General features: G+C 37.3%; 1 protein-coding gene across 1 annotated transcript in view; it reads right to left on the reverse strand.

Annotated features, from left to right (window-relative positions):
• Positions 1-25,631, reverse strand: part of CSMD1 (CUB and Sushi multiple domains 1) — a 1,262,314-nt gene that overhangs the window by 112,669 nt on the left and 1,124,014 nt on the right. Inside the window, exons 43-47 of the mRNA XM_074922368.1 lie at positions 16,253-16,430; positions 13,420-13,565; positions 11,028-11,108; positions 10,767-10,880; positions 436-624 (exon numbers count right to left, since the gene is read on the reverse strand). Coding sequence (XP_074778469.1) covers positions 436-624; positions 10,767-10,880; positions 11,028-11,108; positions 13,420-13,565; positions 16,253-16,430 — 708 coding nt within the window. The remainder of the gene's footprint in view (positions 1-435; positions 625-10,766; positions 10,881-11,027; positions 11,109-13,419; positions 13,566-16,252; positions 16,431-25,631) is intronic.

Genomic DNA, 25,631 nt, shown 5'->3' on the forward strand with positions numbered 1-25,631 from the left:
TAGACTGGGTATTTGGACTAAAATTGAGTATTTAGACTCAAATAATTTTATTAATTAGATAAATGAAATCATAACCCCAAAATATTTCCTCACCAGAAACGATCCATTACAAACCAGCACATTAACTTCTCCTTTCAGACACCTCCATACATTTCCCAGGAAATAGAAAACTGTGCAACTTTCATAGGGATACTGAAGCCGCTACTGTTCCTCCTCTAAGAATACCTAAGAAAATTTTAAAGCTTCTTTGTCTGGAATACATCTATAAAAGCTTTCACTGGCTAACAGATTTAGCTTTAAGGCAAAAGTAATAGAAATACTGGACCATGGTTTAAGTTCAGGTGTATCACTGCATTATGAAACCAACAATCGGAAATCAAGCCCCACTTGACCTGATATTTGTTCTTTTGTGGTTAGAATTTAAATCTTGCTTACCATCAAATACTTCCAGCTCATCAAATTGCTTCTCACTTTGAAACATTTCTACAAAAATTGAGATGTTATATCCTGGTTCAACCTTTATAGTCCAAGAACAGGTCTGAGAGTTGGGATAGGTGCCTGGGTAGCCTGGACTGAGGATCACTCCTGATGATTCTGTACGGATTTCATTTGCTGGACATTGTGCTTAAAAGGACACAACAAGAAGAATAACAAGAATAGCAATGAAATGAATTGTTTCATTTCCATGAAAAAAATAGTATTATTTTTCAGAGATAAGTATGCTTCAGGTTCATTTTCCAAATAAAAACATGTTAATATCATATTCTAGGTGGAAGGAACAATAAAGTTCACTTTAGCACAAATAGAAAACCTTTATAAACCTTAAATTAATGAAACAGAATATTAATTATAGTGAAACCTTCATCCGGTGAAACCTTCATCACAGCCCAAAGGGTCTACAGTCAAGTCAATCACATATGCTAGTGTGATCATTCACACAGGTGTGTAAAAGTCCTGGTAAAACTTTTTTAATTAGAAATCTGGTAGCTGTCTTCTATTTGAGGTCTTAAAAAAACCCACCGAGCTTTAAAAATGAAGTCTGTTACATGAACATGACAACTTATTGGAACTTCTAGGCACACCAGGTCATTCCAAAGCATATGTTTTTTTATGCAAAGGGTGTATTTTGGATACAGAATACTCCAAGTCAAATAAGAACTTCTCAGCAGCCACCTCCCATTATTTAAACTTTGAACGCATAATATTTTTCAAACAGTTTCACCTGCTATTCTTAAGTGTTTATAATCTTTGCGTATGACAGGTAGCATATGACAGGTACTATATTAAAATGCTGAAAATTTTATATCCTATATACTGGTTTTGATTAAGAAATTATTTTGTTGGCCCCTGGTTTTTTTAACATTTGCCTCTCATGCAGGACTGATTTTTTCATATCTCTTTGTTGTTGAAGTCTGATACACTTTGTTCACAGTTTCATAATATATGTGCATTTTAATGATGTTTTTTGTGTATGATTCACAAATATATCTTGACAGAAATGCATTCCTGAAAACGGCCTGGCACAGTACCCAAGTACTTGCATAAATTAAAGGTTATAGGAAAGGTGAAAAACATAACAACAGAGGAAAATATCAGGGGAAAAAATATGTTACAGGGAAAAAAACATAACTATCAGAAACAAACATTAAAAACTGGACCATTTGCCTTAGTTGGCCTTTTACAGACTTGGGGGTGAAATTTAGGTTTGGTTGTAGCCAAGAAGAATTTTGCTGTAAACTTTTAGAAAACAGTGTCAGGACTCTCTCATTAATTGCTCTCTCAGAGAAATTAAGCATACAGGTAGAGAAGGAAAATATATTTTACAGAAGATATCCAGCCTTTCTGTTGCATACACTGGGAACAAATATGAACACTCCACCAGAAGCAACAATGCAAGCAAAATAGGAATTTATCAGTTAGTTCACATATAAATTAACCATCACTTTCCTACATAGTGCACAGACCTTCACCTTTGAGAAGCTGCCTTATTTGTGTTCTTTCTCTAACACAGATAGAGTTTTCCAGTCTTGCAATGGAAGGTAAGAGAAAGTGTACATGCCCAAGTTGGACAACTTTCCATTCCTTGTTCCACACTCTTTAGAATATTTTAAATAGTGATACATTAAGAGAGAAAGATATGAGTTTCAAACTTAACTAACAAACTCATTTTCTGAGGACTGCTGATTTCTTAATTGCACCAAAGTTTAGAAAAAATAAACTAAATCTTAAAAACAGTTGTTTTCTGACTGTTCCAAGACTTCCCTAGATCTGTTTTATAGGCTAAGACTTCAGCACAAGATTCAGGGTGATTTTTCTTAAGTTGTGAATTTTTAATACTATAGCATAAATTGTAAATCACTTATCTAAAAGCCACTCTGATTATCTAGGGATATAAGAAAGGGGAAAAGCATGAAAAAGTAAAAACTACTTATTACTCTTTTTTGTCATAACCTTTTCTTCTTCAGTATGCTTGAACAGACTGGAGAATATGTATCGTTATCATGCCAGTAAATGCAGGAATAGATATTACATTTTTGAAACCCTCTCTTCCTCTCCTCCTCCTCATCTTGTTTAGCTAAAAAACTTAATCAGTGATGAAGAGTAGCTGATACAGTTTCATGACCTGATTTACCCCACAGTATTATGTGCTTACGGTAAACACTATTTTTAAGAAAACAAGGTGGCTTTTACTGATCCAGTATCAGCTTCATATTATAATAGCTTCATGTTATAATATTAAAGTCTATTAAAACAACTTGTGGATTAAGAACTGGTTTACAAATTTGTAAATTACAAGTAACCTGGATAAATCAGCAATGCTGTCAGGCTTTTCACAGCGAGACACAGTGATTCTATTCAACACTGGAAAATTATCACTTCTCTTGATAACCTATGCTTTAAGAAATGACTACAATCAACTAAACATGACAAGTAGCTGCAAAGCACAGGATGTTTGGAAGAAAGATACGGGACAGTAGCAAGTACCAGTGGAGTGGCTTTTAGTAAACATGCCATATCTAGATACTATCAGGAGAGATGGTAAGGATACAACTGCCTTTTGTTGCCTGCTTTTCCTGAATATTTTAGGGAGTTATGAAAATAACCATTGGTCAAATTACTCATGAAACAAATTATATAATGGTCATTCAGATTTGGGGCCTGCAGAAAAAATCTGGATATTACAGATACAGCCCAGACAAAACTAGAACCAGGTGATCTCATAAAATTAAAAGTATGCTAGTACATTCTTCCAGAAAAGTTTATGGTTGGGTTGATCTAAAAGGTTATTAGCACAGCTCTTTAAATGGGTGCACTTTCAGCTAAGTTTCCACAGGTATCATTTCCAAAGAGGTACACTATAAGTATCTTCTTAAGAACAGGCTGCATGAACTTGTGTTTACTTACTGCAGTATATAGGGTTTTTGGAATCTGGGATGGATGATTTTCAAGTAAGAATATGAATCAAAATTACAGTTTGAAAAACCTAGGATCAGTTTACAGTGATCCACAGAATATTGTCATAAAGTGCTGAGATATTCTTCACTAACTCGAGCAACTCTCTTCGAGTAGATGAAAGAAATGGAGCCAGGGAAGGAAATGCAGTGAAAAAAAGAAAAGAAAGTCACCAATCCAGAGAAGTGAAAATTGTTAGTTTTCTCTGGGAAAAAAGTAAATGTCATAGAATAGTAAGAATGACAATCACACTCAAGAAAACAGACACCTTGACTGTGAGCATCTTGGAAACTGAAACTGAAAATGCTCTAGATGAGAATTGGCCACTGTAAGAATGCTCGGGGGGGGGGGGGGGGGGGGGGGGAAGAGACAGGATTAGGTAATTGCAGGGAGGAAAAAAAAAAAATATAAGTAAAAACTTCACTTAAAATACTTTGTTATGCCTTTTACTTTCACCTGCTTTGCTCTTAGATCATCTTTTTTTTCTTGTAAAGGACATCAGAGACAAAAAGAGAAGCAGAAGAAAATCGCAAAAAAAAATAGCTTGCTTGCTAGCTTTGAAAAAGTAACAACAAGAAAAATGTTTTTTCATAAGCAGGTAAAAGTTATCAATAAGACAGAAATACTGCTGCTTAGCTTTCTTATTCCTCACAGCTAATTCTTAAGAAGGGACCTGAAACAAATTTATTTACCACAGGGGAAAATAAGCCTTTTGCAGATGTTTCCTCATGCCCTTCTCTTGTAATTGAGGAAAAGTATGATGTTGCCTTGTAATTAAGAACATTTGTTTGGTGGGTGAATTTTAAAAATTAACAACTTAAAGGTTGGAGAATTACATTGAACAAATCATTACATGTATGCAACATAAGAAACAGATCAATGCAGATTGCTGTAGGAATTATTTCCTCCCAATATTCTATTTTATTCTCTTAGTGGACTTCAAAACCTTGCTACTGGAATGATTTCCAAAGGGAAGAAGTACTTGTTTTTTGAAAAAAAAACCAAATAAACCAACAACAAAAAAACCCGCACCTCTCTAATAGTAATGTGCAAATAGTAATGCAAATGGTGAAAGAGGATACAGAATATTCTTCTATGGTATTGAGACAAAAATAGTGTCTTGTGAGGCCTCCCTCAGCATATTCTTAGGGCAGAAGATTCAAATAAAAGTGAAACTCTGTGTCTTTCTAAGATGTAAATAGCTCAGTAGCTCTCCTGTGTTAGAGCAGAAGTGGCCAAATCATACACAGCAAGCTATAGCTCTAACTCTTCCTATAGCCAAGATTCTCTTCCTATGGCTAACAGTCATTGGACAAGAGGTCCCTTCCAATGTCAACCATTCACAGGAGACATACCACAGAAATTTATGATAGAAACTGTTCTGGAGTAGTTCAGGGACATTCATCTTGGCAGCCTTTGCTGGCTCACTCTCTCCACCATAACGAATTACTAACCAACTTCTCCCTTATATAGTTTAGCTGCTGATTACTTGACTTAATCTCTAGGGTGGAAGCTAGACTTCAACATTTTACAAGATTCATATGGTTAAAGACATAAAATTAAGATACTGAGAAAGGGAGACTGCTTCACCTTCTTCTATAAAATAAAAGGCACATCCATTTTCTAATACAACTAATAACTAGTATTTAGCATTTGAATAAAAATAAATTCCACAGTGCTATTTTCTTGGTATCATACACAAAAGAGGTGAAAACAAAAATCTGCAATTTGGACTCTTCTGTTGTATAATATTAGATCTTACCTTTAGCATGGTATTTCAAAACAGAATATTCCTAAATACAATGTCATACAAATTGCTTTGGTTGAGGCATACATATTCCACTGTTAATACTGTTTCTTTTATTTGTCAATCAATTAATACATTAACATTATATTTTTCAGTTTATATTTTATACCTTCTGGACTCTCTTCTGTCATCTAAGTTACAGGGTGATTCAACTCCCTACATATTTAGAAGTTTGGGAGTTTAACAAACAAGAAAATCTGAGCTGCAAAACACAGAATTAGACACTCGAGCCCCCCTAAATATTAATTATAATTTATTTATAAGTATATCCCATGAATTTTAAAAGTAGCTATTGTAAAATGGTTTGGAATTGTAACAGGAATAAATATTACAAAAACATGGTTTAGGCATATTGGAGGACATAAGCAATCTATTTTACATTCATCTTTAATCATATTGTTGCACATGTAAATTCCGAGTAGTGTTATTTGTTTGTTTGCATAAATTCATACATACAGGCAATGCTTACAGAAAAAACACAGGAAATGAAAAAGATCTTTATGTTACACAGAGACACATAATTGAGTGGGGTGGAGCAGTGTCATGAGAAGAGTAATTCTGCAGGACAGCATAACACACACATCATATCCTAGTTTCAAGAAACCTGTTTTTTGGACAAATTGATTTGGTTGTTTTGGGGAAGAACTGACTAAGCTTCTTGACTTTAATACTACTTCTGATGTCTCCATCTTTGATTTAATTTTTTATTCATAAATATCATCATCACACTAGGACAATCTTAACACACCATCTCTCTAATGTAAGTGTTTTGAGCAGCTGGATTAGAGATCTCTACCTTACACTGAATGACAATTAGTTGTTTTACTAGTATGTCAATTTTTGTTACCAATACAGAAGTATTTCTTGCTGTTGCAATGCTCATCATGCTTTAATTTACATCTCTATATTTCCCTAACAGCAAGTAAAAAAGGAAAGAAATTTAGAGCAAGAAGACGTAAGGATAGGATGACAGCAGAGACTCCAAGTGTATAAAGACAAATCACAAATGGTCAGCTACTGTCAAACATCAATTCATGCACAATGAGAGCATGTTCTGTAGGGTGCCTAGGGCTCTATACATTAGACAATACCTGGCAAGTTATCATGGTACCAAGCATTATGAGAAATTCTGTCCTCAGACAGTCCAGACAGGAAGGGAAAGTGAGCTGTAAGAAAAGTATGTTGTGGTGCTATTACTGCTGCTGTGGAGTTTGTTCATTCAGAATGATATAGAAGTTGTCACTGAGGCTGATTTTTCTTGCCCATTAGATATCTCATCAGACTTGTATATAGTATCCTAGAACCTGGCCTTCTGTCATATATTTCTTGCCTTAGTGGCACAGCTTAGGAGAATGAAAAATTTTCTGTCATCTTTAAAAAATGTGAAGCTGATCCAAATAAGGAAAATTTAAACAATTCTAAACTACAGGTAGAATGAAGAAATATAAGAAGGCAGTCCATTAGTTTGAAAAACAATATGCAAATAACAGCAACTAGCAATTATTAAGTGTATCAGGATCAGATAGTATTCTATAAATGTAGTTTTATACTGCATCATCTCAAAAGAAAGAGTAGAACTGGAAAAGGTATTGAGAAGGGTGACAAGAATGATTATAGATATGAAATATCTTCTGGTCTGTAGAATTATGCCATAAATATGGTGAATAGAGAACAACCCATTGCTGTTTCTTTCCCCATAAGAAGTAGAGGAAATGACAGGAAAATGGCAGGTGCCGAGTTCAAAGCAAATACAGAAACATCTTCACATATTACATAAATAAATTGTGCAGCTTCTTACACAAAACTTTGTGAATTTAAAGCATTTATGTGGGTTCGTAATTGGACTGTATAAATCCATTTAAGAGATAGCCCTACAGGATTCAAAATACAAAGAACATTGCTAGCTTAAACGTGGCTTAGCTACAGTTGGGTGGAGGCCTTAATTAACTACATACTTGCAGTGATCTTACGTCCTTCACTAGAAAATCATTACTGGTGAGTGCCAGAGATGGAACGCTGGGTATATGGTCTGGTATACAGGATTTCTGGTTTGTTTCAGAAATATGTATTTCTCCCATTCAGACACTTAGATATTCAGAGTTCATCAAGAGTAGTTTCATATATTTATCCAAGAGTAAGCATACAGATGGTAATTAAAATCACAGCTTCTAAATTATCTACCAATATTTCATATGATCTAGAAGAAACTTTCATAAATATAAGCTAAAGTTTTATCAGAAAATAGGAATTCAATTGAACATTTTTCTCCATACTAATAATTCATGTAGACAAACAGAGGTATTGGAGAGGCTGGGATAAGAATAAAACCAAGCAATTCTTTTTTCCAGAAAGGAAAATTAAGTTTATTTAGAGATACAACTTGTCTGAAGAAAAGAAACCAGTTGCATTCCAAGTTGTCTAAAGACACTCCTCTCTTATGTCCGTCCAAAATTGTGCCAGAATCTTTAATGTCTCCAGCTCCATTGTCTTCTGTCTCTGAATCCCTCCAATGCCTTTTTTTTTTTTATACTGAGATTATTTCTCCTATTGTACTCCCTATAACAAAGTTCTGCTGTATTCATATTAAAAGAATAAAAGACTGAAAATATTAACAAGTGGTAATCTACTCCTCAATAGGAACTGTGTTATTTAATTAAATATGTAATAAAGATGTTCCTAATAATCAACTAGGATCATTTTTTAAAATAGTAAAATTTTATTAACTTTAATATATAGGGTATTTTTGAAAAAAAAAAAAAGTAAATAACAAATACAAGAAAGGGAAGAAAATCACAAAATCTATGAAGTCTGGGAGGGAAGTACAGAGTTGCTAGCATTTGTCTATGTATTGGGTTTGCATAGGAAGATTTGGCGAGCAGAGGGGCTTCAGGGGTGGCTTCTGTGAGAAGGTGCTAGAACCTTCCCCCATGTCTGACAGAGACAGTGCCAGCCGGCTCCAAGATGGACTCACCAAGCCCATCAGCGATGGTGGTAGTGCCTCTGGGATAACGTATTTAAGAAGGGGTGGGGGTGGGAAACTGCAAGGAAAACAGCAGCTGGAGAGAGGAGTGAGTATATGTGAGAGCCACAACTCCGCAGCCCCCAAGGTGAGTGAAGGAGGAGGGGCAGGAGGTGCTGCAGGCACCGGGGCAGAGATTCCCCTGCAGGCCGTGGTGCAGCCCATGGTGAGGCAGCTGTGCCCTGCGCCCGTGGGGGGCAATGGGGGGGCAGAGACCCACCTGCAGCCCGGGGAGGACCCCACGCTGGAGCAGGGGGATGCCCAAAGGAGGCTGTGACCCCGTGGGAAGCCCACGCTGGAGCAGGGTCCTGGCAGGACCTGTGGCCCCACCGAGAGAGGAGCCCACGCTGGAGCAGGTTTTCTGGCAGGACTTGGGACCCTGTGGGGGACCCACACTGGAGCAGTCTGATCCTGAAGGACTGCACCCCGTGGGAGGGACCCACGCTGGAGGGGTTCATGGAGGACTGTGACCCATGGGAGGGACACCACGCCGGAGCAGGGGAAGAATGTGACAAACCCTTCCCCTGAGGAGGAAGAAGCAGCAGAAACAGTGTGATGAACTGGCCATAACACCCATTCCCCTACATGCCTGTTGAGGAGGAGGTAAAGAAATTGAGCCTGGAGAAGAAGGGAGGGATGGGGGAAGGTGTTTTAAGATTTGCTTGTATTTTCTTATTACCCTATGCTGATATGATTGGTAATAAATTAGATTAATTTTCCCCAAGTCAAGTCTGTTTTCCCTGTGATGGTAATTGAGTGATCTCTCCCTCTCCTTATCTCGACCCACAAGCTTTTCGTTATATTTTTTCTCCCCTGTTCAGCTGAGGAGGAGAGTGATAAAGCAGCTTTGGTGGGGATCCAGCCAGGGTCAGCCCATCACAATCTACAATGTCTTAAAAGACTGCAAAGAAAAAAGTATGGCTACCATCAGAGAAAGCCACTAGTTTCCACAGCAAGAGTTGTTGGAAATAAACCGCTCCCCTGTGCTTAACAGATGGCTAATCATCTGCAGTTTTTATAATAATTGTTCATTCTACTTTAGGCTTTCATTTTATATTTACACTCTATTTGACACAGTCAAGAGTTAAGTTACTGCTGTTGCTGTTAATTTCAAACTGAAAGCTGCATTTGCAGTACAATCATTTTACCAAGATTTCACAATGGGAACAGAGAAACACACTGATTGGAACAAAAAATCAAACATCAATAAGTATTGTGTAACCTGATCAAGAAATATACAGAAATAAACAGTTTTTCTCACTACTTTTGCATGTTTTATGGTGAGAGTCCTGAAATGAATGCTGAATTTTTTTCCAACCTCTCTCTCAAACAGGTCCCATGTTTGCACAAGTTAAGAAAGGGTATGAGTAAAAACTTTACTTGGGTATGGGTGGTCATATGGACAATTACTTACAGATGCATCAAATATACTATGACATCAAGAAACTAATGCAGCTTGTAATCCTTTATTAATTTTTAAATCATGGAAATAGAGATCCAGGATAACAAGAAGGAAGGTACACTTAGAGCTTTTAATAAAGTACCACTAGAATGTTTGTGCTTCCAGTGTTACCTGTTGTGCAGATGGATGATATGGAAGATGTTCCATCCATAATTACATATTATAGATTAAAGCTAATCCCGGTAAATGTTATGAATATGAGAACTTCTGATCGCTTTTTGACTTCCTTAAAATTTCAATGATGGCATCTCTTTTTTTTTTTTCTTTTTTTTTTTTTTTTCCCCAAAAAAACCATTTGAGGTACTTCAGGGCAAAATTCTACAGATGCTTTCTCAGCCACCTTTTCAACATTTCAAAATCTTTTTGCCATCCACTATTTAACAAACTAAACCAAACTAAACAGAAATAACCAACAGCATCTGTTGAAAATCATAATTTTGGGGACTGAGTACAAATCTCCATGATATACTTGTTTTCCATGAAGGTGAGAAAATTGTGTATGAATGAACACCTTAAACATTATTCATATTTAATTTTTTAATTATCTGTTTGAAATACTGTAACTATAAACATAGTATGAATATTTGAAAGATTTTTAGTGCTTCCATGAATTTAAATTTGCCATATTTTATTTTAGAACACATTTTTCATATGACAATGTCACCATATTTGTGAAAGTGGAACATTTCTTAATTTATTTTGAAAGCTTAAATTAAATATATATTTTTAAAACTCTTCAGGGGTGAAAAGAAATATTTGGTTTGATATGAAAAAAGGTTAAATAATTTAAATGAATTTTAGAAATTAGTGTTTCATTAATAGTGTAGTTCAGTAATTAAAGCCACTTCTGATTCTAGACAAATGCAAACTTTTAGGGACCAATTTGAAAATGTGTGCATTTCTTACATATTGAAAAGATAAATGGAAAATTTTATTTTAAATATTAATGAAAATACAGTGCCCCAAAATTTGATGCTTAATATAATAATACTAATTATATGCAGACCATGCAAGCATATATTTACCTTCACAAAATGGAGAGGATCCTTCAAACTGCAACTGTGCATTCAGTTTGCAGGTTAGTATATCTTGTCCAACAAGGGTGAAACCAGGATGGCACTTGTACTTTGCAAAATCTCCTGAAAACGTTATAGAAGTTAAACAGAAAAAAAGCTTCTAACAGAGTATCCCAAAATCTCAGGTGGCAGATTAAATATATCAGTAATTTAGTTTAATTATAATTCAAGTGAAAACATAAGAAAGAAAAGGAGATACTATTTTTTCACCTATTTCAAAGTCATCATCTTCTGTAAACAAATCAGCATGTGGAACTGTGGGTGGAGGCTGGCACTTCTTCAGCTGATAGGCTGCAAATTTAAATTAAAAAAAAAAAAAAAGTAAATACTGGTGTGTTGAGAATTATTTTACAGAAGTTTAATTTTCTATTCACACTTCCCAAATCACCAAAACTGCACTGAACCCCATGGTCTCTCAGTGACATTTTCCAAGTTAAATGTCATGACATTACATATAATCTAAAAAAAAAATATTTTTTTTTATCAGTATAGACAGTATATTATACTGCCCAGATAGTTATAGATTCATTGTAGGACTGGATGAAGTTGTGATGTTTATGAGGAGAGTTTTTCAGTTACAAGGCTGCTGTTTCATGTGCCTGCCTTTGCATCATGTGATAAGTCTAGTGGTTATCAATCACATATTACTTAGATTTCCCGTCATATTAATTCTTAACTTAAGCATACTGTGAGTTAATCTTTCTCAGGATACATGTATTAACATTTACTTGAAGAAGAAACAGCAGTAGTAATAATAATAATAATGTTACTGAGATAGCATTATTATTGTTGTTATTACTATTATCATTATTATTGTTATACAAAAAAAACCCAAAACAAGTGTCTCTTCTCTACTGTCCAAATCTGTTTCAATAAATTGTGAGCAATCTCATAAAGAAGGTGACCAGTACAATGGCTGACATGTTTCTGAAATGGAGTACAATGCCTACAACAGCTGAAGAAGCCATTACTGGATAAAAAATCCAAACTAGAGGTTTAAGATTGTGATCAGAATGCACATACTATAGAAAAACTCTCCTCTTCATGGAACTAAATCACAGTCAAGAATAAAAATTCTCCTGGGAACTTGATAGTCCTATCCACTTGTTGGTTTTGAGAAGTTAAAGAAACACAGAATAATGGGAATCAGCCTTCATCTTTCACATAAGCTTCTATAGCCCATCACTGTACAGCAGTTGTACAAGGAGAAGAAAAAAAAAAAAAAAAAAAAGAAAAAAAAAGTTTTTCTTTCATGGAGAGTTTCATTTTTTTTCACCCATAGAGAGGGACAGGGAGGAGAAAGCATGCGTATTTTCCTCTGTGCTTATATATTTGCATGGTGTTCCTGCTATACATATATACAAACACATGCATGTAATTATTATTATATACACCTAATAGCACCAGTTTTTCTGAAGAACACCTGAGAAAAAAAGCTTTGCAACCTGCTTAGACACTTGTAACAGCGAGTATCTAAGAAATAGACGCTAAGCAGGTTTCCAGCAATAACATTTTCCAAGAACTTAAAATTGTGCTTACACGCATGTTCAGTGAGGCCCTGAGTTCACTGAACTAAGATACTTATCTCCCACTTATGTGGGCTCAAAAAATGGGAGTTCCTTCGATTTTGTCTCGAAGAAGCCCAGTTTGCAGGGTTTTCTCAGCAGTGGCCTATGTCACCACTGAATTCAATTAAAAGCATGGACACTGTTCACATTGCATATGATTCCCACCCATGGGACATTATGCAAAATATTATTATGCACAATAAAGAGTGCAGAGAAGAAGCAGATTCATTCTTTTTTTCCCATGTTAGACTAATGCACTGCATGCTGTGATAAGAGTATGTATCTTGCCTTTTTATCATCTGAAGTCATCAATCCTAAGTACTGACTACATGCTTATGTACCTTCAATTTAAGGCTGGAAAACACTGTCACTGACCATTCCCTGTAGTCTGCTCTCAGTCACTATCTTGTTATGTGGGAGCTATATGTTCCCTGCATGATAAGTAAAGCCAGGTATTTTAGTTTTCACTTCTCAGATACATTTTTAGGTTATCATGCATCACATCCTTCTTTTAGGAAAAAAACACAGACAAGAAAAAAACATTTCAGACTCTGAATAATAGTTTTGTAAAATGTCCCCTTGCAGTTATATACCTTCAGGTACTCTTTTTCTATGGCATTTCCTCCCGTTGTGAATTAATTCACCCTATCTTTTTGAATTGCAGTCCATAAGGCTAACAATCTTCCATTTTATGTACATAATTTGAGTGAATTAGTCAGAATTAGAACCAGAGGTAGAATTCAGCATTTCACTTCTGAGTTTACTAAATTTTACCAAATGGACCAAAAGAATTCAAAAAGTAAAAGCTTAATACTAGATGATGATGATTAATATTAAAGATAGAATGTAGTTTATTCAGACATAAATTAATGTTATTAATTTGTATTGTTATCTAAAAGAAGGTAGCAAATCCATGAATTATGGTAAATTTATTTAAGATCATTCTGTACATCACAGAGTCAAGAAATATTTTTAAAATTCATTAATTGATTGTGGTAGTTATTATAGATGTTAATGATATAAAGCAAACTGACCATGAAAATTGAGGACAAAGAATCCTCCCGTTGAAAAATCACTGTGAAATTTAAGGAGGACTTGATTAGTGGAACTGTAAGCTGTTTCCAGAGCTGTATTCCCACTGAAAACTCCCAACTGAGGTGAATTATGGTCAGGACCATCCCTAGAAAGTGAAACATAAAAAAAAAATAGCTGAAGAAATACTGTAATTAACATTTAAATTAACAATCTCTTTTCTCTAGAGAGCAGGTTAAACTTTTGTAAAAAACTGGTTTTCTTAATGATTCAAAATGAGTTTGTTTTCTTGTTATTTCTAGCAGCACAGAATACACTTTCTAACTTCAAAGCCTATTATTTTTTGAGCGACCAGGAGTACTTCACAATAGCTTTTATATTTCCATCAGCAAGAAATCTATAGGCTGACTCAAACTTTCTCTGTTCCTTCCAAAAATTCTTATGTACACACCAGCTGAACCTCCCCCCGCCCCCCCCCAAAAAAAAAAACACAAAAAAACCCAACCCCAAAATAAGCTAGAAAACTCTTCTAATCCTATCATATTTCTAAAATTTTTGACCAGATTCTACAAGTCCTTACTCATGAGTAACACATACAGAGGTGTGGAAGTTACTCTTTCCATTTAAATTAATCCCAAAGACTCAAAGGTATCTATTATGGAAAAAAGGAAAAAAATTAAAAAAAAAAAAGATAGGAACAAAAATGCTTTGTGTTTCTGAACAGTAGGATAGACACCCAAAGAGAAATACGTTCCAGGAACATCAGGCTGCATTCCCTTTCAGTATCATCATGCAGAATATTCAGGTCTGAACAGGCAGAATAAACAAATAAACAAACCCCCCTGCTTTTATCACTGAAGAATTTTTGGAGCTCTGTAACACTTATTTCTGGTGGTTTTGTATATTACATGTAATTAAACCAAACTGAATAAAAAAGCTTTTGTGATAATGTGTTTTAGAAGGCTGGAGATTATCTAGAAGCTCTCTGAAAGTTTTGACTTTTCACTGTCTTTGAACCAGAGGGATATTTGTTCACCTTAGCTGAACTTTTAAAAAGACAAGTATTAACTAATTTTTGTCTATCTCTCTCAAATCTATCGAGATAATATGTTCATAAAAAGAAAAATGCACCATATGGACAAACTCTGGTTCAAGTTTTAAAAGAACATGTCATGTATATAAATTGTTTATACAACTTGAAGTTTTAAAAATGTAAATTAAAATAATTATTTTTCTCTTGTACAGTTTTTCAGAATTATTCAGGCTTCCAATTTCTACCCTGGTGTTAGTGACAACAAGAAAAAATAAACTAAAGGTAACTTGCATAAAAATATTTTTTCTTCCTGCTGCATTGAAAACAAGTGCCAAAGTAATGAATATTGAATAGGAACTAGATGATTTTCTTAGGTTTTTCATTTTAAAAATCTGACGGGGGCGGGGGGGGGGGGGAGAAAAAAAAAATGCTTTGATATTAATATTTGATTTTTTGTACAGAAGTGAATGGCATATACATGAATGACTTACAATTATAGTAAACACTCTCCTCCCATCAAATTCAGGACCTATCCATTGCTAATACTTCACAAAATACCTCTGAAGAAGCCATGCTTGTAACGCACAGGCAATTGGGAACTGAGAGAAATAGTCTGTAAAACAGTTGTTTCAAAATCTTTAATGAAATCATATAACAATTTGGAAATCCAGCACATACTTCAGCCAAACAAGTTCAAAGAGCTGACAATTTTAGGACTTAATTGCTTAGGGAAAAAGAGAAGTCACTGATACACTTATATTGTTAGCACTGAAGGCTTTTTTTTCTTTTATTTAACATGCCAAAGGGGACAACGTATAATGCATTTTAGATTTGGATTTATAAGTAATGCAAAAAACCAGATGTAGCCAAATGGCAGTTCATAAACAGTTACGCATCTCTATAAACCAGCTGGATTTTCTCTGTATTATATGGACTTTAGTATTGCTGTCTGGAAAAAACTCACCCCAGACAGCAATAGGTACAGGAATAGTGGACTAGGTGTGAGATGGGAGTAGCTGACTCACACAGGAGTAAGTTAAGGCCTATATTCTGTACAAAGTATCATTTTGTCAAACTATCTGTAGCTTATAGCGGAGGTAAGTCGCTTTGCACATAATGTGGTTAAGGGGCAGGCTTAGCTATATATGAGAAAGTATGTAACAACTTCACTATCATCTATGCCTGCTCTTCAGTGCAGTAAATTCTTATGCAAGAATTTAGATAGCTCTGAGACCTCTTCATCCAGCTGAGGACACAAATTTGAGATGGGTTGCAGGGTAATAAATACAAGTTCAGAGAAGTGGAACGTACAATATGAAGCTTAAAGACACAGAGGTCCAAGGGCTGAAATCCTGGCTTAAGAAATATAGACTATGTTTACCAGCCATACTAAGATACTAAGAAAATCTTAATTAAGGCCTAAATTAGTTAATGCCTAAAGATGTCAAAAAGGATTTGCTACAACTAACGTATATTGTCTTATATGTTCATGGAACACGTAATTCAAGATAATGCAGATTGTTACATCACTTTGACCTCATATGGTCTCACTTAGAAAACAGAGCTCAAAGAAGATCTGATTGATAACTGAATTTGAGTTTCAAAGTACTTTTGAAACACTATTCTTAAAGAACTCAGTGATATATACTATTATTTTTTTAATATAATCATAGAATTTGTTTTATGCTGTTCTTCAGCACATATGACAACCTAAACAGCAATACTAAGCAAAAGATGTAGCTTGGGGGAGTGAGATCTGATAAATCAGAAAAAAATCACTTTCGTTCTGAAAAATTGCATACCAAACTGCAATGTAGTCATTCACAGGTTCAGTTTGGAGTAAGGTAAAGTTGATATAAATCCCATGGCCTGGAGGTACAATAATTAACCAAGTACAGTCCTTGGAATTTGGGTATTCATCTGGAAATCCCGGGGAATAAACTGTACCATTCTGCGCAGTTACATTATAGCCACAAGGAGCTGAAAAGAAAACAAATTAAAAATTAGTAGGAGAAACATACTTTTTGGTGTTACAAATGGAATATAAAAATTCTACTAAATTCTAAAAGTTCCATACAAGAAGGCAATCTAGGCCTTCAAGACAGCATTTTTCCTTGGTTGGTTGCTTCTGAGAGTCATAAAATATTGCTGTTTCTAAGAAATAATTTCTCCTGATGTCTTTTAGATTTCATTCCTTAAAATGCATCAAAATCTGCTGTGAATATTGCTTTTATATAGAGTTAGCACACATTCAAAAAGGAACACCTTTGGCTTGCATTCAAGATTAAGAAACAAAAAAAGCAAACAAAGCTTGCATGTTTCCATACAACTGAACCCTCACCCAAAATCATTATACTTTATTTCTGAAAGTTTTAGCCATGTTTAATGGTACTTCAGTTGCAGTTTGTATGCTCACTATTCTTATGACAAGTAAAATAAAGATAAGCACACAAATTGCTGAGTGAAATTTGTAGGCCAATCAATGCCCTGAAAAGGTGGTTGATTTAATTCAAGGGTAGCAAATATGTAACAATGTGCTTTCTTTTGAGTCTCAGTTTGGGGGAATTGACTGATCATGGATGCAAGTGTGGATCTGAGTAGACATATGCCATTAGTACAAACTAATTAGAGTGAGAATTTAATTTCATTTGTGGGCACTCATTCTAGCTCTGAAACTTTTCTCATTAGCTCTTAACATAAAGCTTATGCTGTTGTCAGGATTCCTATGACTCTCCTTCAGACCCTCTTTATGTCTTTTTCACCTTTCAACAAGTGATAGAAAAGGAAAAGGGGAAAAGGAAAATGGAAAAGGGAAAAGGGAAAAGGGAAAAGGGAAAAGGGAAAAGGGAAAAGGGAAAAGGGAAAAGGGAAAAAGGAAGGATTGAGGAAGGCAGAATGATGTCACATTTCCCATATGGTTTAAAGCTACTATATACCATTGGGGTAGAAGGACCATCTGGCTAGTTGACGAGTAGCCCTTTTTGGAGGAATACTTTTAATAATCACTGGATTCATAGGACAGGTTAAGGAGGCTCTAACTACTTCACTTTCTTCATCCATATCAGTACTAGCTAGTATGATGCATTTAGCACACCTTCCCATCTTAGAACAGCACAGCACTTGCTCCTCAGCTACAACCCTTCAGCGACCAACAAAGGAAATGAGCAAAGGAAAATGAAGGGTTGGTTCTATCTGTCTGACTCCTGGGTGTGTGTACAGTCCAAGGACAGCTAGCAATGTCTGTCACCTATAATGGTTCTATGATGAAAATGTGACTTGAGCCTATTTTTTTCTGTTACCTAATTGCCTATATTTCAGCCATGCTCAGATTGCCTGGTCTCACAAATCTAGTCTGTTCTCTGCACAGTACTCCATGTTTACAACTAAAGGACTGTTTGGACAAGTATGTTACTACATTGAAATACATTTCCTGAGACTAAGACAGTGACAAGTGGAAAATCCTTTAAGTTCTAGTTAAGATACAGGATTTTTCTGATAGAAGTTTTATACTTAAATATATTTTGAGTTTAATATATTTTTGACGGATTTATTAATATCATCAATGATTGCATACATTTTTTACTTTGCTTCTATTATTCTCTAATACTCTACAAAGAATGCAGATTGATTGTATCTCAGTAAAGACAGTCTAATTCCTCTTGTTAGCCATGACAAAACTATAAATTGTCTCAGAAAAAAAAAGTGTCACAGATAACAACACTCTAATAGAATAAGCAATACACACAGCTGATACTGAGCTTTCTCCAAAGATCCTTAAAAAACATGAGACAGAAAAGACAGAAATAACCAACTATATTTCACACGAGACAGAAATAGCTTTAGTTTGAATAAACAAATCATTCTAAATTAATGAAATTATTATATTGCACTTTGAATGATAGGTATAATGAAACACAGATTTTTGAAATGGAAAAGCATATAATCAAGTCTTCTAAAATTTCAAATGCTAAGAGTAGACCACATGTTGATTTACAAATGAATGAACACTATACTATGTGCTCCCATGGCCAATCATATGTAATTCCAGATGCAACATCATACATGGAAGAACAGCAAGCATTTCTAACAATCAACCCAAAGGTGCCCAAACCTAGTTAGTAATTTACTGACAGCTACATATGTTATGCCAAGACAGCTACAGTATATCTTTAGGACAACCTGATTACACAGGAGTGAAGTCTTAGAGCATGACTACTCGGCAAGATTTTACTATGATCTCATGAGCAGAAATTAATGTAATTTTCTCCCATATATAGATTAAGCTCTTTCATGTATTTCAATTCACCTGCTACACATTGGAGAATATGATTTAGAATGGAGATGGCATCCAAAAGCATGCCTATCTTTGCTCTGTTTGGAGAGTCCTCCAGTGTCAGACTACAGTTTTGAATCTATGAGTTCTGCTCATCTCTTCTCCGTTTAAAATGTCTATACTAGAATCTGGCTGATAACTATCTTACCCCTTTGCTGTATGAATTTCTACAATTGTTCACAGTATATGTATATATCAAGACCTTTTTGGTATACCTGTCTGGGTTAGAGAAATAGGGATGGCCGACTTCAAGTACCATGATCCAGACTGAAACAGTGGAAATCGATACAGGGAAGAAAATACGGAGTACAGGAAGCGTTACATGGTGCAGAGAAGCTTGTATAAAAGAAGGAGGAAGAAAATGAGATAAACAAGGAGGAAGACCAAGGTCCACAAAGGCCTGGTTGTTCTGGACCAGGTATTAAAACCAGTTCTAAAAAGAACCCCAGAGAGTTATTGTAGTGGGTGACTCCATCCTGAGGGGTGTTGAAGACCCAAGATGCAGACCAGGCCCACTTCGTAGGGAAGTCTGCTGCCTCCCTGGGGCCCAGGTCAAGGACCTCAAAGCTAAACTACCCATCCTAGTGAGACCCAATGACTACTACCCTCTCTTGGTTTTTCAGGTAGGTAGCGACGACATTACCAGGTGAAGTCCTAAAGCAGTGAAGAGAGATTTCAGGGCCTTGGGGAAACTGATTAAGGGGTCAGGGGCACAAACTGTGTTCTCCTTCATCCCGTCAGTTGCAGGGATGGATGAAGAAGAATACCAGAGAACTCAACAGGTGAACTTGTGGCTCCGAGACTGGTGTTACTGTCAGGGCTTTGGATTTTTCAATCATGGGTTAATATACAGGACACCAGACCTTTTGGCATCAGATGGGATGCACCTGTGCCAGAGGGGGAAAAGGATCTTGGGGCAGGAGTTAGCTGGGCTCATCGACAGAGCTTTAAACTGGATTGAAGGGGGAAGGGGGTAAAACATCAGCTCATCTGTAGTGCACATAGCATGGGTAACAAACAGGAGGAGCTTGAAGACATGATGTAACAGAAAATGATGATGTAGTGGCTATCACAGAAACATGGTGGGATGTCTCCCATGACTGGAGTGTGCCAAGAGATGGCTACAAGCTATTTAGGAGGGATAGACAAGGAAGGAGAGGTGGTGGGGTGGCACTGTATGTTAGGGACTGTTATGATTGCTTTGAGTAAAAGAGTAGTGAAGACATGGTGGAGTGTCTTTGTGTTAGAATCAAGGGGAAGGCCAACAGCGCAGATGTCACAGTGGGAGTCTACTATAGGCCACCCAACCAGGACACAGAGGTGGATGAAATATTCTATAGGCACTTAGGAGAAATCTCACAATCGCTTGCCCTTGTTCTTGTGGGAGACTTGAACTTCCCAGGCGTCTGCTGGAAATACAACACAGCAGAGCGGGACCAAGCCTGAAGATTCCTGTAATGTGTGGGAAAGAACTTCCTGACAGAGCTGGTGAGTGAACCGACCAGAAAAGGTGCCCTGATGGACCTTCTCTTTGTGAACAGAGAAGGACTGGTGGATGATGTGGCGGTTGGCGGCTGAGTAGGGCACGGTGATCACAAAATAATAGTGTTCTCTATTCTTAGAGAGGCCAGGAGAGGGGGCAGCAGAACTGACATCCTGGACTTCCAGAGGGCTGACTTTGACTTGTTTAGGCACCTGCTTGGCAGGATCCCCTTGGGAGACGATCCTGAAGGGCATAGGAGGCAAGCAAGGCTGGACACTCTTCAAGAAGGAAGTGTTAATGGCACAGGAGCAGGCGGTCCCCAGGTGCAGTAAGAGAAGCCGGCATCAGAGATGACCACCCTGGCTGAACAGGGAGCTTCGGCTGCAGCTCAGGGAGAAAAGGAGAGTTTACAGCCTTTGGAAGAAGGGGTTAGCGACTCACAGTGATTACAAAGAGGCTGTGAGGCTATGCAGGGCAGAAATCAGGAGGGCTAAAGCCCAGCTAGAAATTAATCTGGCTTCAGCATCAAGGACAACAAAAAATGTTTCTGTAAGTACATCAGCAGCAAAAGAAAGACCAGAGAGAGCCTCTATCCCCTGCTAGACACAAGAGGAAACATGGTAACAAGTGATGAGGAAAAGGCTGAGGTGCTTAATGTCTTCTTTGCCTCAGTCTTTAATAACAAGACTAGTTGTACTGAGGTAATCCAGCCTCCTCAGCCAGAAGACAAAGACTGGCAGAACGACTCCCCCCGCAATCCAGGAGGAGACAGCCAGTGACCTGCTGCATCACACAGACACACACAAGTCTATGGGACCGGATGGGATACACCCGAGGGTGCTGAAGGAGCTGGCTGGGGTGCTCACCAAGCTGCTTTCCATCATTCACCAGCAGTCCTGGCTGACCGGGGAGGTACCAACAGATTGGAAATTGGCCAATGTGACACCCATCTATAAGAAGGGTAGGAAGAATGATCTAGGAAATTACAGGCCTGTCGGGTTGACTTCGGTGCCTGGGAAGCTGATGGAGCAGCTCATCCTGAGTACCATCACACAACACATGAGGGACAACCAGATGCTCAGGCCCAGTCAGCATGGGTTTATGAAAGGCAGGTCCTGCTTGACAAACCTGAATTTCTTCTACGACAGGGCAACCTGCTTATTGGATGAGGGAAAGGATGTGGACGTTGTTTACCTTGACTTTAGTAAGGCCTTTGACACCATTTCCCGCAGCATTCTCTTGGCAAAACTGGCTGCTCATCGCTTTGCTGGGTAAAAAACTGTCTGGATGGTCGGGCCCAGAGAGTTGTGGTGAACAGTTAAATCCAGCTGGGGGCCGGTCACGAGTGGTGTCCCTCAGGGCTTGGTGTTGGGGCCACTCCTGTTTAACATCTTTATTGATGATCTAGACGAGGGGATCGAGTGCACCCTCAGTCAGTTTGCAGATGACACCAAGTTGGGTGGGAGTGTTGATCTGCTCGAGGGCAGGGAGGCTCTGCAAAGAGACCTGGACAGGCTGGAGCCATGGGCTGAGGCCAAGTGGAGGAGTTTCCATAAGGCCAAATGCCGGGGGCTGCCCTTGGGCCACAACAACCCCCAGCAGCGCTACAGGCTTGGGGAGGAGTGGCTGGAGAGCTGCCAGTCAGAGAGGGACCTGGGGGTGTCGATTGACAGCCCAATGAACAGGAGCCAGCAGTGTGCACAGGTGGCCAAGAAGGCCAATGGCATCCTGGCTTGTGTCAGCAATAGCGTGGCCAGCAGGGACAGGGAAGGGATCTTACCCCTGTACTCGGCACTGCTGAGGCCGCCCCTCGATTCCTGTGTTCAGTTTTGGGCCCCTCACTCCAAAAAGGACATTGAATGACTTGAGCGTGTCCAGAGAAGGGCAACGAAGCTGGTGCAGGGTCTGGAGCACAGGTCGTAGGAGGAGCGGCTGAGGGAAATGGGGTTGTTTAGTCTGGAGAAGAGGAGGCTGAGGGGAGACCTCATGGCCCTCTACAGCTCCCTGAAAGGAGGTTGCAGAGAGCTGGGGATGAGTGTCTTTAACCAAGTAATAAGTGATAGGACAAGAGGGAATGTCCTCAAGTTGTGCCCAGGCAAGGTTTCGGCTGGATATTAGGAAGCATTTCTTTACAGAACGTGTTGTTGGGTGTTGGAATGTGCTGCCCAGGGAGGTGGTGGAATCCCCATCCCTGGAGGTGTTTAAGAGTTGGGTTGACATAGCGCTGAGGGATATGGTGTAGTTGGGAATTGTCAATGTTAGGTTAATGGTTGGACTGGATGATCTTCAAGGTCTTTTCCAACCTAGACGATTCTGTGTTTCTGTATTGTGAATGTCGGTGTTATAAACCTGAAACTTATCTACCTCCAGGACAACAATGTCAGTTATGAACTTGGGGATGTCCATCTTCAGTTCCATGGTTCAAGAAGTTTAACCATGTCATCCTTTCATTACAGAGCATAAAGGCAACAAAACTGTCTTCTGAACTGGAATAGAACTGTGCAGAACAGAGGCCTAGTTTACTGGCTTAAGATAGACAACTGAATGACCTAACAAGTGCTAGACAGCCGCACACCACAGATCTCTGATGACTTAGGGGAAAAATCTAGAAGAAAAGTCCTGACATTCTACCCATAGTGCTCTCGATGGCAACCACTAGCCTTACAATTATAGAAAAAATTGCCCATGAAATCTCAGAAAATTTTAAATTTTTAACAATTCAGTGGAGAATATATATATTTGCAAAATGCTCTTTTGCTGGGGCAGAGCAGGGGTGTTTGAATTTATTCTGCTGTTGGCAAGTACCTGCAGTTTAGCTAAACATTACAGGCATACACATTGTCTCTCATGTGATCAGATAACCCCTGAAATTTCTTTTCACAACGCTAACACAGATCTTCAGTGCGATTCCTTAAAAGGGCAAGCCTCCAGCCTCAGAACTACCATTTACCAGCTTTTTTTATACTATTTTCCCTGTCTAGTGACGTACCTGACATTGCTCACCAGGCAGAAAACTAAACCAAACAATGAACCCACAAATTTTCTTTAGTGTAAAGGGAGGGAACTCTACAACTAGACTGGAAAAATTATATCAGTTTAGGACTTCTAGCAATTTGACAGCTACTGTCTTCCTAGGTTCAAATGTTTATAAAAACCAGCACTATCAGGAGCCACTGTTCAAATCTTCCCCCAGGTCCCAGGATTTTTTCCAGTTAATTAAATCAGAAATAGTGTATCTTTGATCTCACTAGGAAAAGCTAATATACAAAAATTTGATAATAGTACCTCAGCTGGCTAAAAATATCAAACTACCATTATACTGAACATAGAAGTGGGGCAATTTTTAATGCCAGTAGACAAACAAATTATGGTGCTTTTTGGTTTTGAGAGACCTTCACCATGATAATTCCCTTAATCCATGTGAGAAGTCTGAAGGGTACTAAACATTTCTCTATTATTACTATGAATCCAATGAAATAATGGAATACAGAAAAGACATGGAAAGGATTAAAAGCCCTCAACAAGTAAAACCTTAGCCATGTAGCCCAGTAAATATAGTGGTGCACTGCAAATAACAGGCAACAGACATTTTATTAAGCTGACAAAACAGGCCACAGACTGTCAGTTTTTTTCTGGACTTGTTCCGGCAGTCCAGAGACTTGTTTTAACTTGTAACAGCAATTACCTACTGATAGGTAACTACTTCTTCATTTTGTCTTTGTATGCAACACAATATTTTAAATATATATATTTTACCTTTTATTTGTATTTATATATTAAGATAGATTATATATATTTTTAAAATAATTCTGAATAAAAGGTAGTGATAACTAATAGGTTTTCTGTATAGAATGGGCTTGTAACTATTCTCCCAGATTGAGACCATTGACCTTAAGACCATATAGGTACTGGAAGAGTGAGTGTAAATCAGAGAAAGGGGTAGATATTAAAAGTTTGTCTGTATATCATTCTAACATTGCCTAATTTTAAATATTAGTAGCACTGTAGCTGGACTAATGATAAGTATTTCATTAAACTCTTAAGATTTTATTTGGAATAACATTAAAGCCGTGACTTTGCATCTATGTCATGTTGCTTTTGACCATACCAATATTTCAAGTTAACAGACTGGTGAGGATTCAAGCAACCTATTTCGTAACTTGGATACAGCAAGTTCTTACCAATATATTTTGGCAACAGTGGAAAAGCAAGAACACCTAATGATAATAACAGTAGAGACACTGTCATAATGATTTTATTACTTGAAGGAAACAAAGAGAGAAATACCTGGTGTCTTTAATATTCTGGAATCACAGACCTATTTTCTACATCTTACAGACAAATATTCATAAAACTTTTTTTATGAACCATTTCGGGGTGGCATATTCATTGTCAGATTTCCATGGGAGAACTGCACTGACAACCCAGCCTTTTCCCCTGAAGCAGTGTCAACTTTCTTTTGTGAGACAGTATTGGATCTCTTATTTCTCTCAGCCTTCTGAAGTATATGCAATCTTCTGTAAAAAGGTTTTGATCTGAAATTCTAATAATACTGTCCATAGCTAGAAAAGTGATTTAAATCTTTCATTGCTTTCCTTCTCAGACCCACTGCCAAATTCCCATGATCAGAGACCTTATAACCATTTGTTTTCCTTATTGCAAAAGCATTTTGATGCCATAATAATTCTTTCAGCAGTACTAGACTGAGCTTTAATGGACAGAAATGAATTTTCAACAAAGCAAGTGGTGTGCTACCTGAGAAACTGAGAAAAATCTGCATGCTCACTCAAAATATTAAGAAACCTGAACTGGTCAGAAATCATAACTATAAACGTACACAACTGCATACACAATGGAGATGCATGAATTCAGGCCTCAGCTGTGTGAAGCTGTGCGTTGTAGATGACTGTGGATAGGCTTGGAAAGTAGGATTCATATTCAAAGGAACCAGGACAAATGTACATTCTGAATTACAGACATGTCAATAACAGAGAACAGAGGAATGACTTTTTTGAGTTATGAAATGAAAATAAAACTACTGAGTTAAAACTATCTGGACAGGGGGGCAGAAAAAAAGAAAGAATGACTTTATCTTCATGTCATTATAAACTAAACATTACTTTCTTTTTCTGAATGTTAATTCAAGTAGAACAAATTTTTTATTCTGACTTCATCTAAGAAAACATAGAAAATGCTAATTAGTACTCTAAAAATCTAAACTACTTCTCATACAGACCTCAAGTGTCTTCAGTATTCTTTTAGGAACCATGTTTCTCTAGGGAGTAAAAAAGATTAAGAAATAGAAAAGATAAAAGGCTGCTATGCCCTTTGGTGCTGCATCAGTATCACTACTCAGAAATATATT

This window comes from Athene noctua, chromosome 1, assembly GCF_965140245.1.
Source record: "Athene noctua chromosome 1, bAthNoc1.hap1.1, whole genome shotgun sequence".
NCBI lineage: Eukaryota > Metazoa > Chordata > Aves > Strigiformes > Strigidae > Athene > Athene noctua.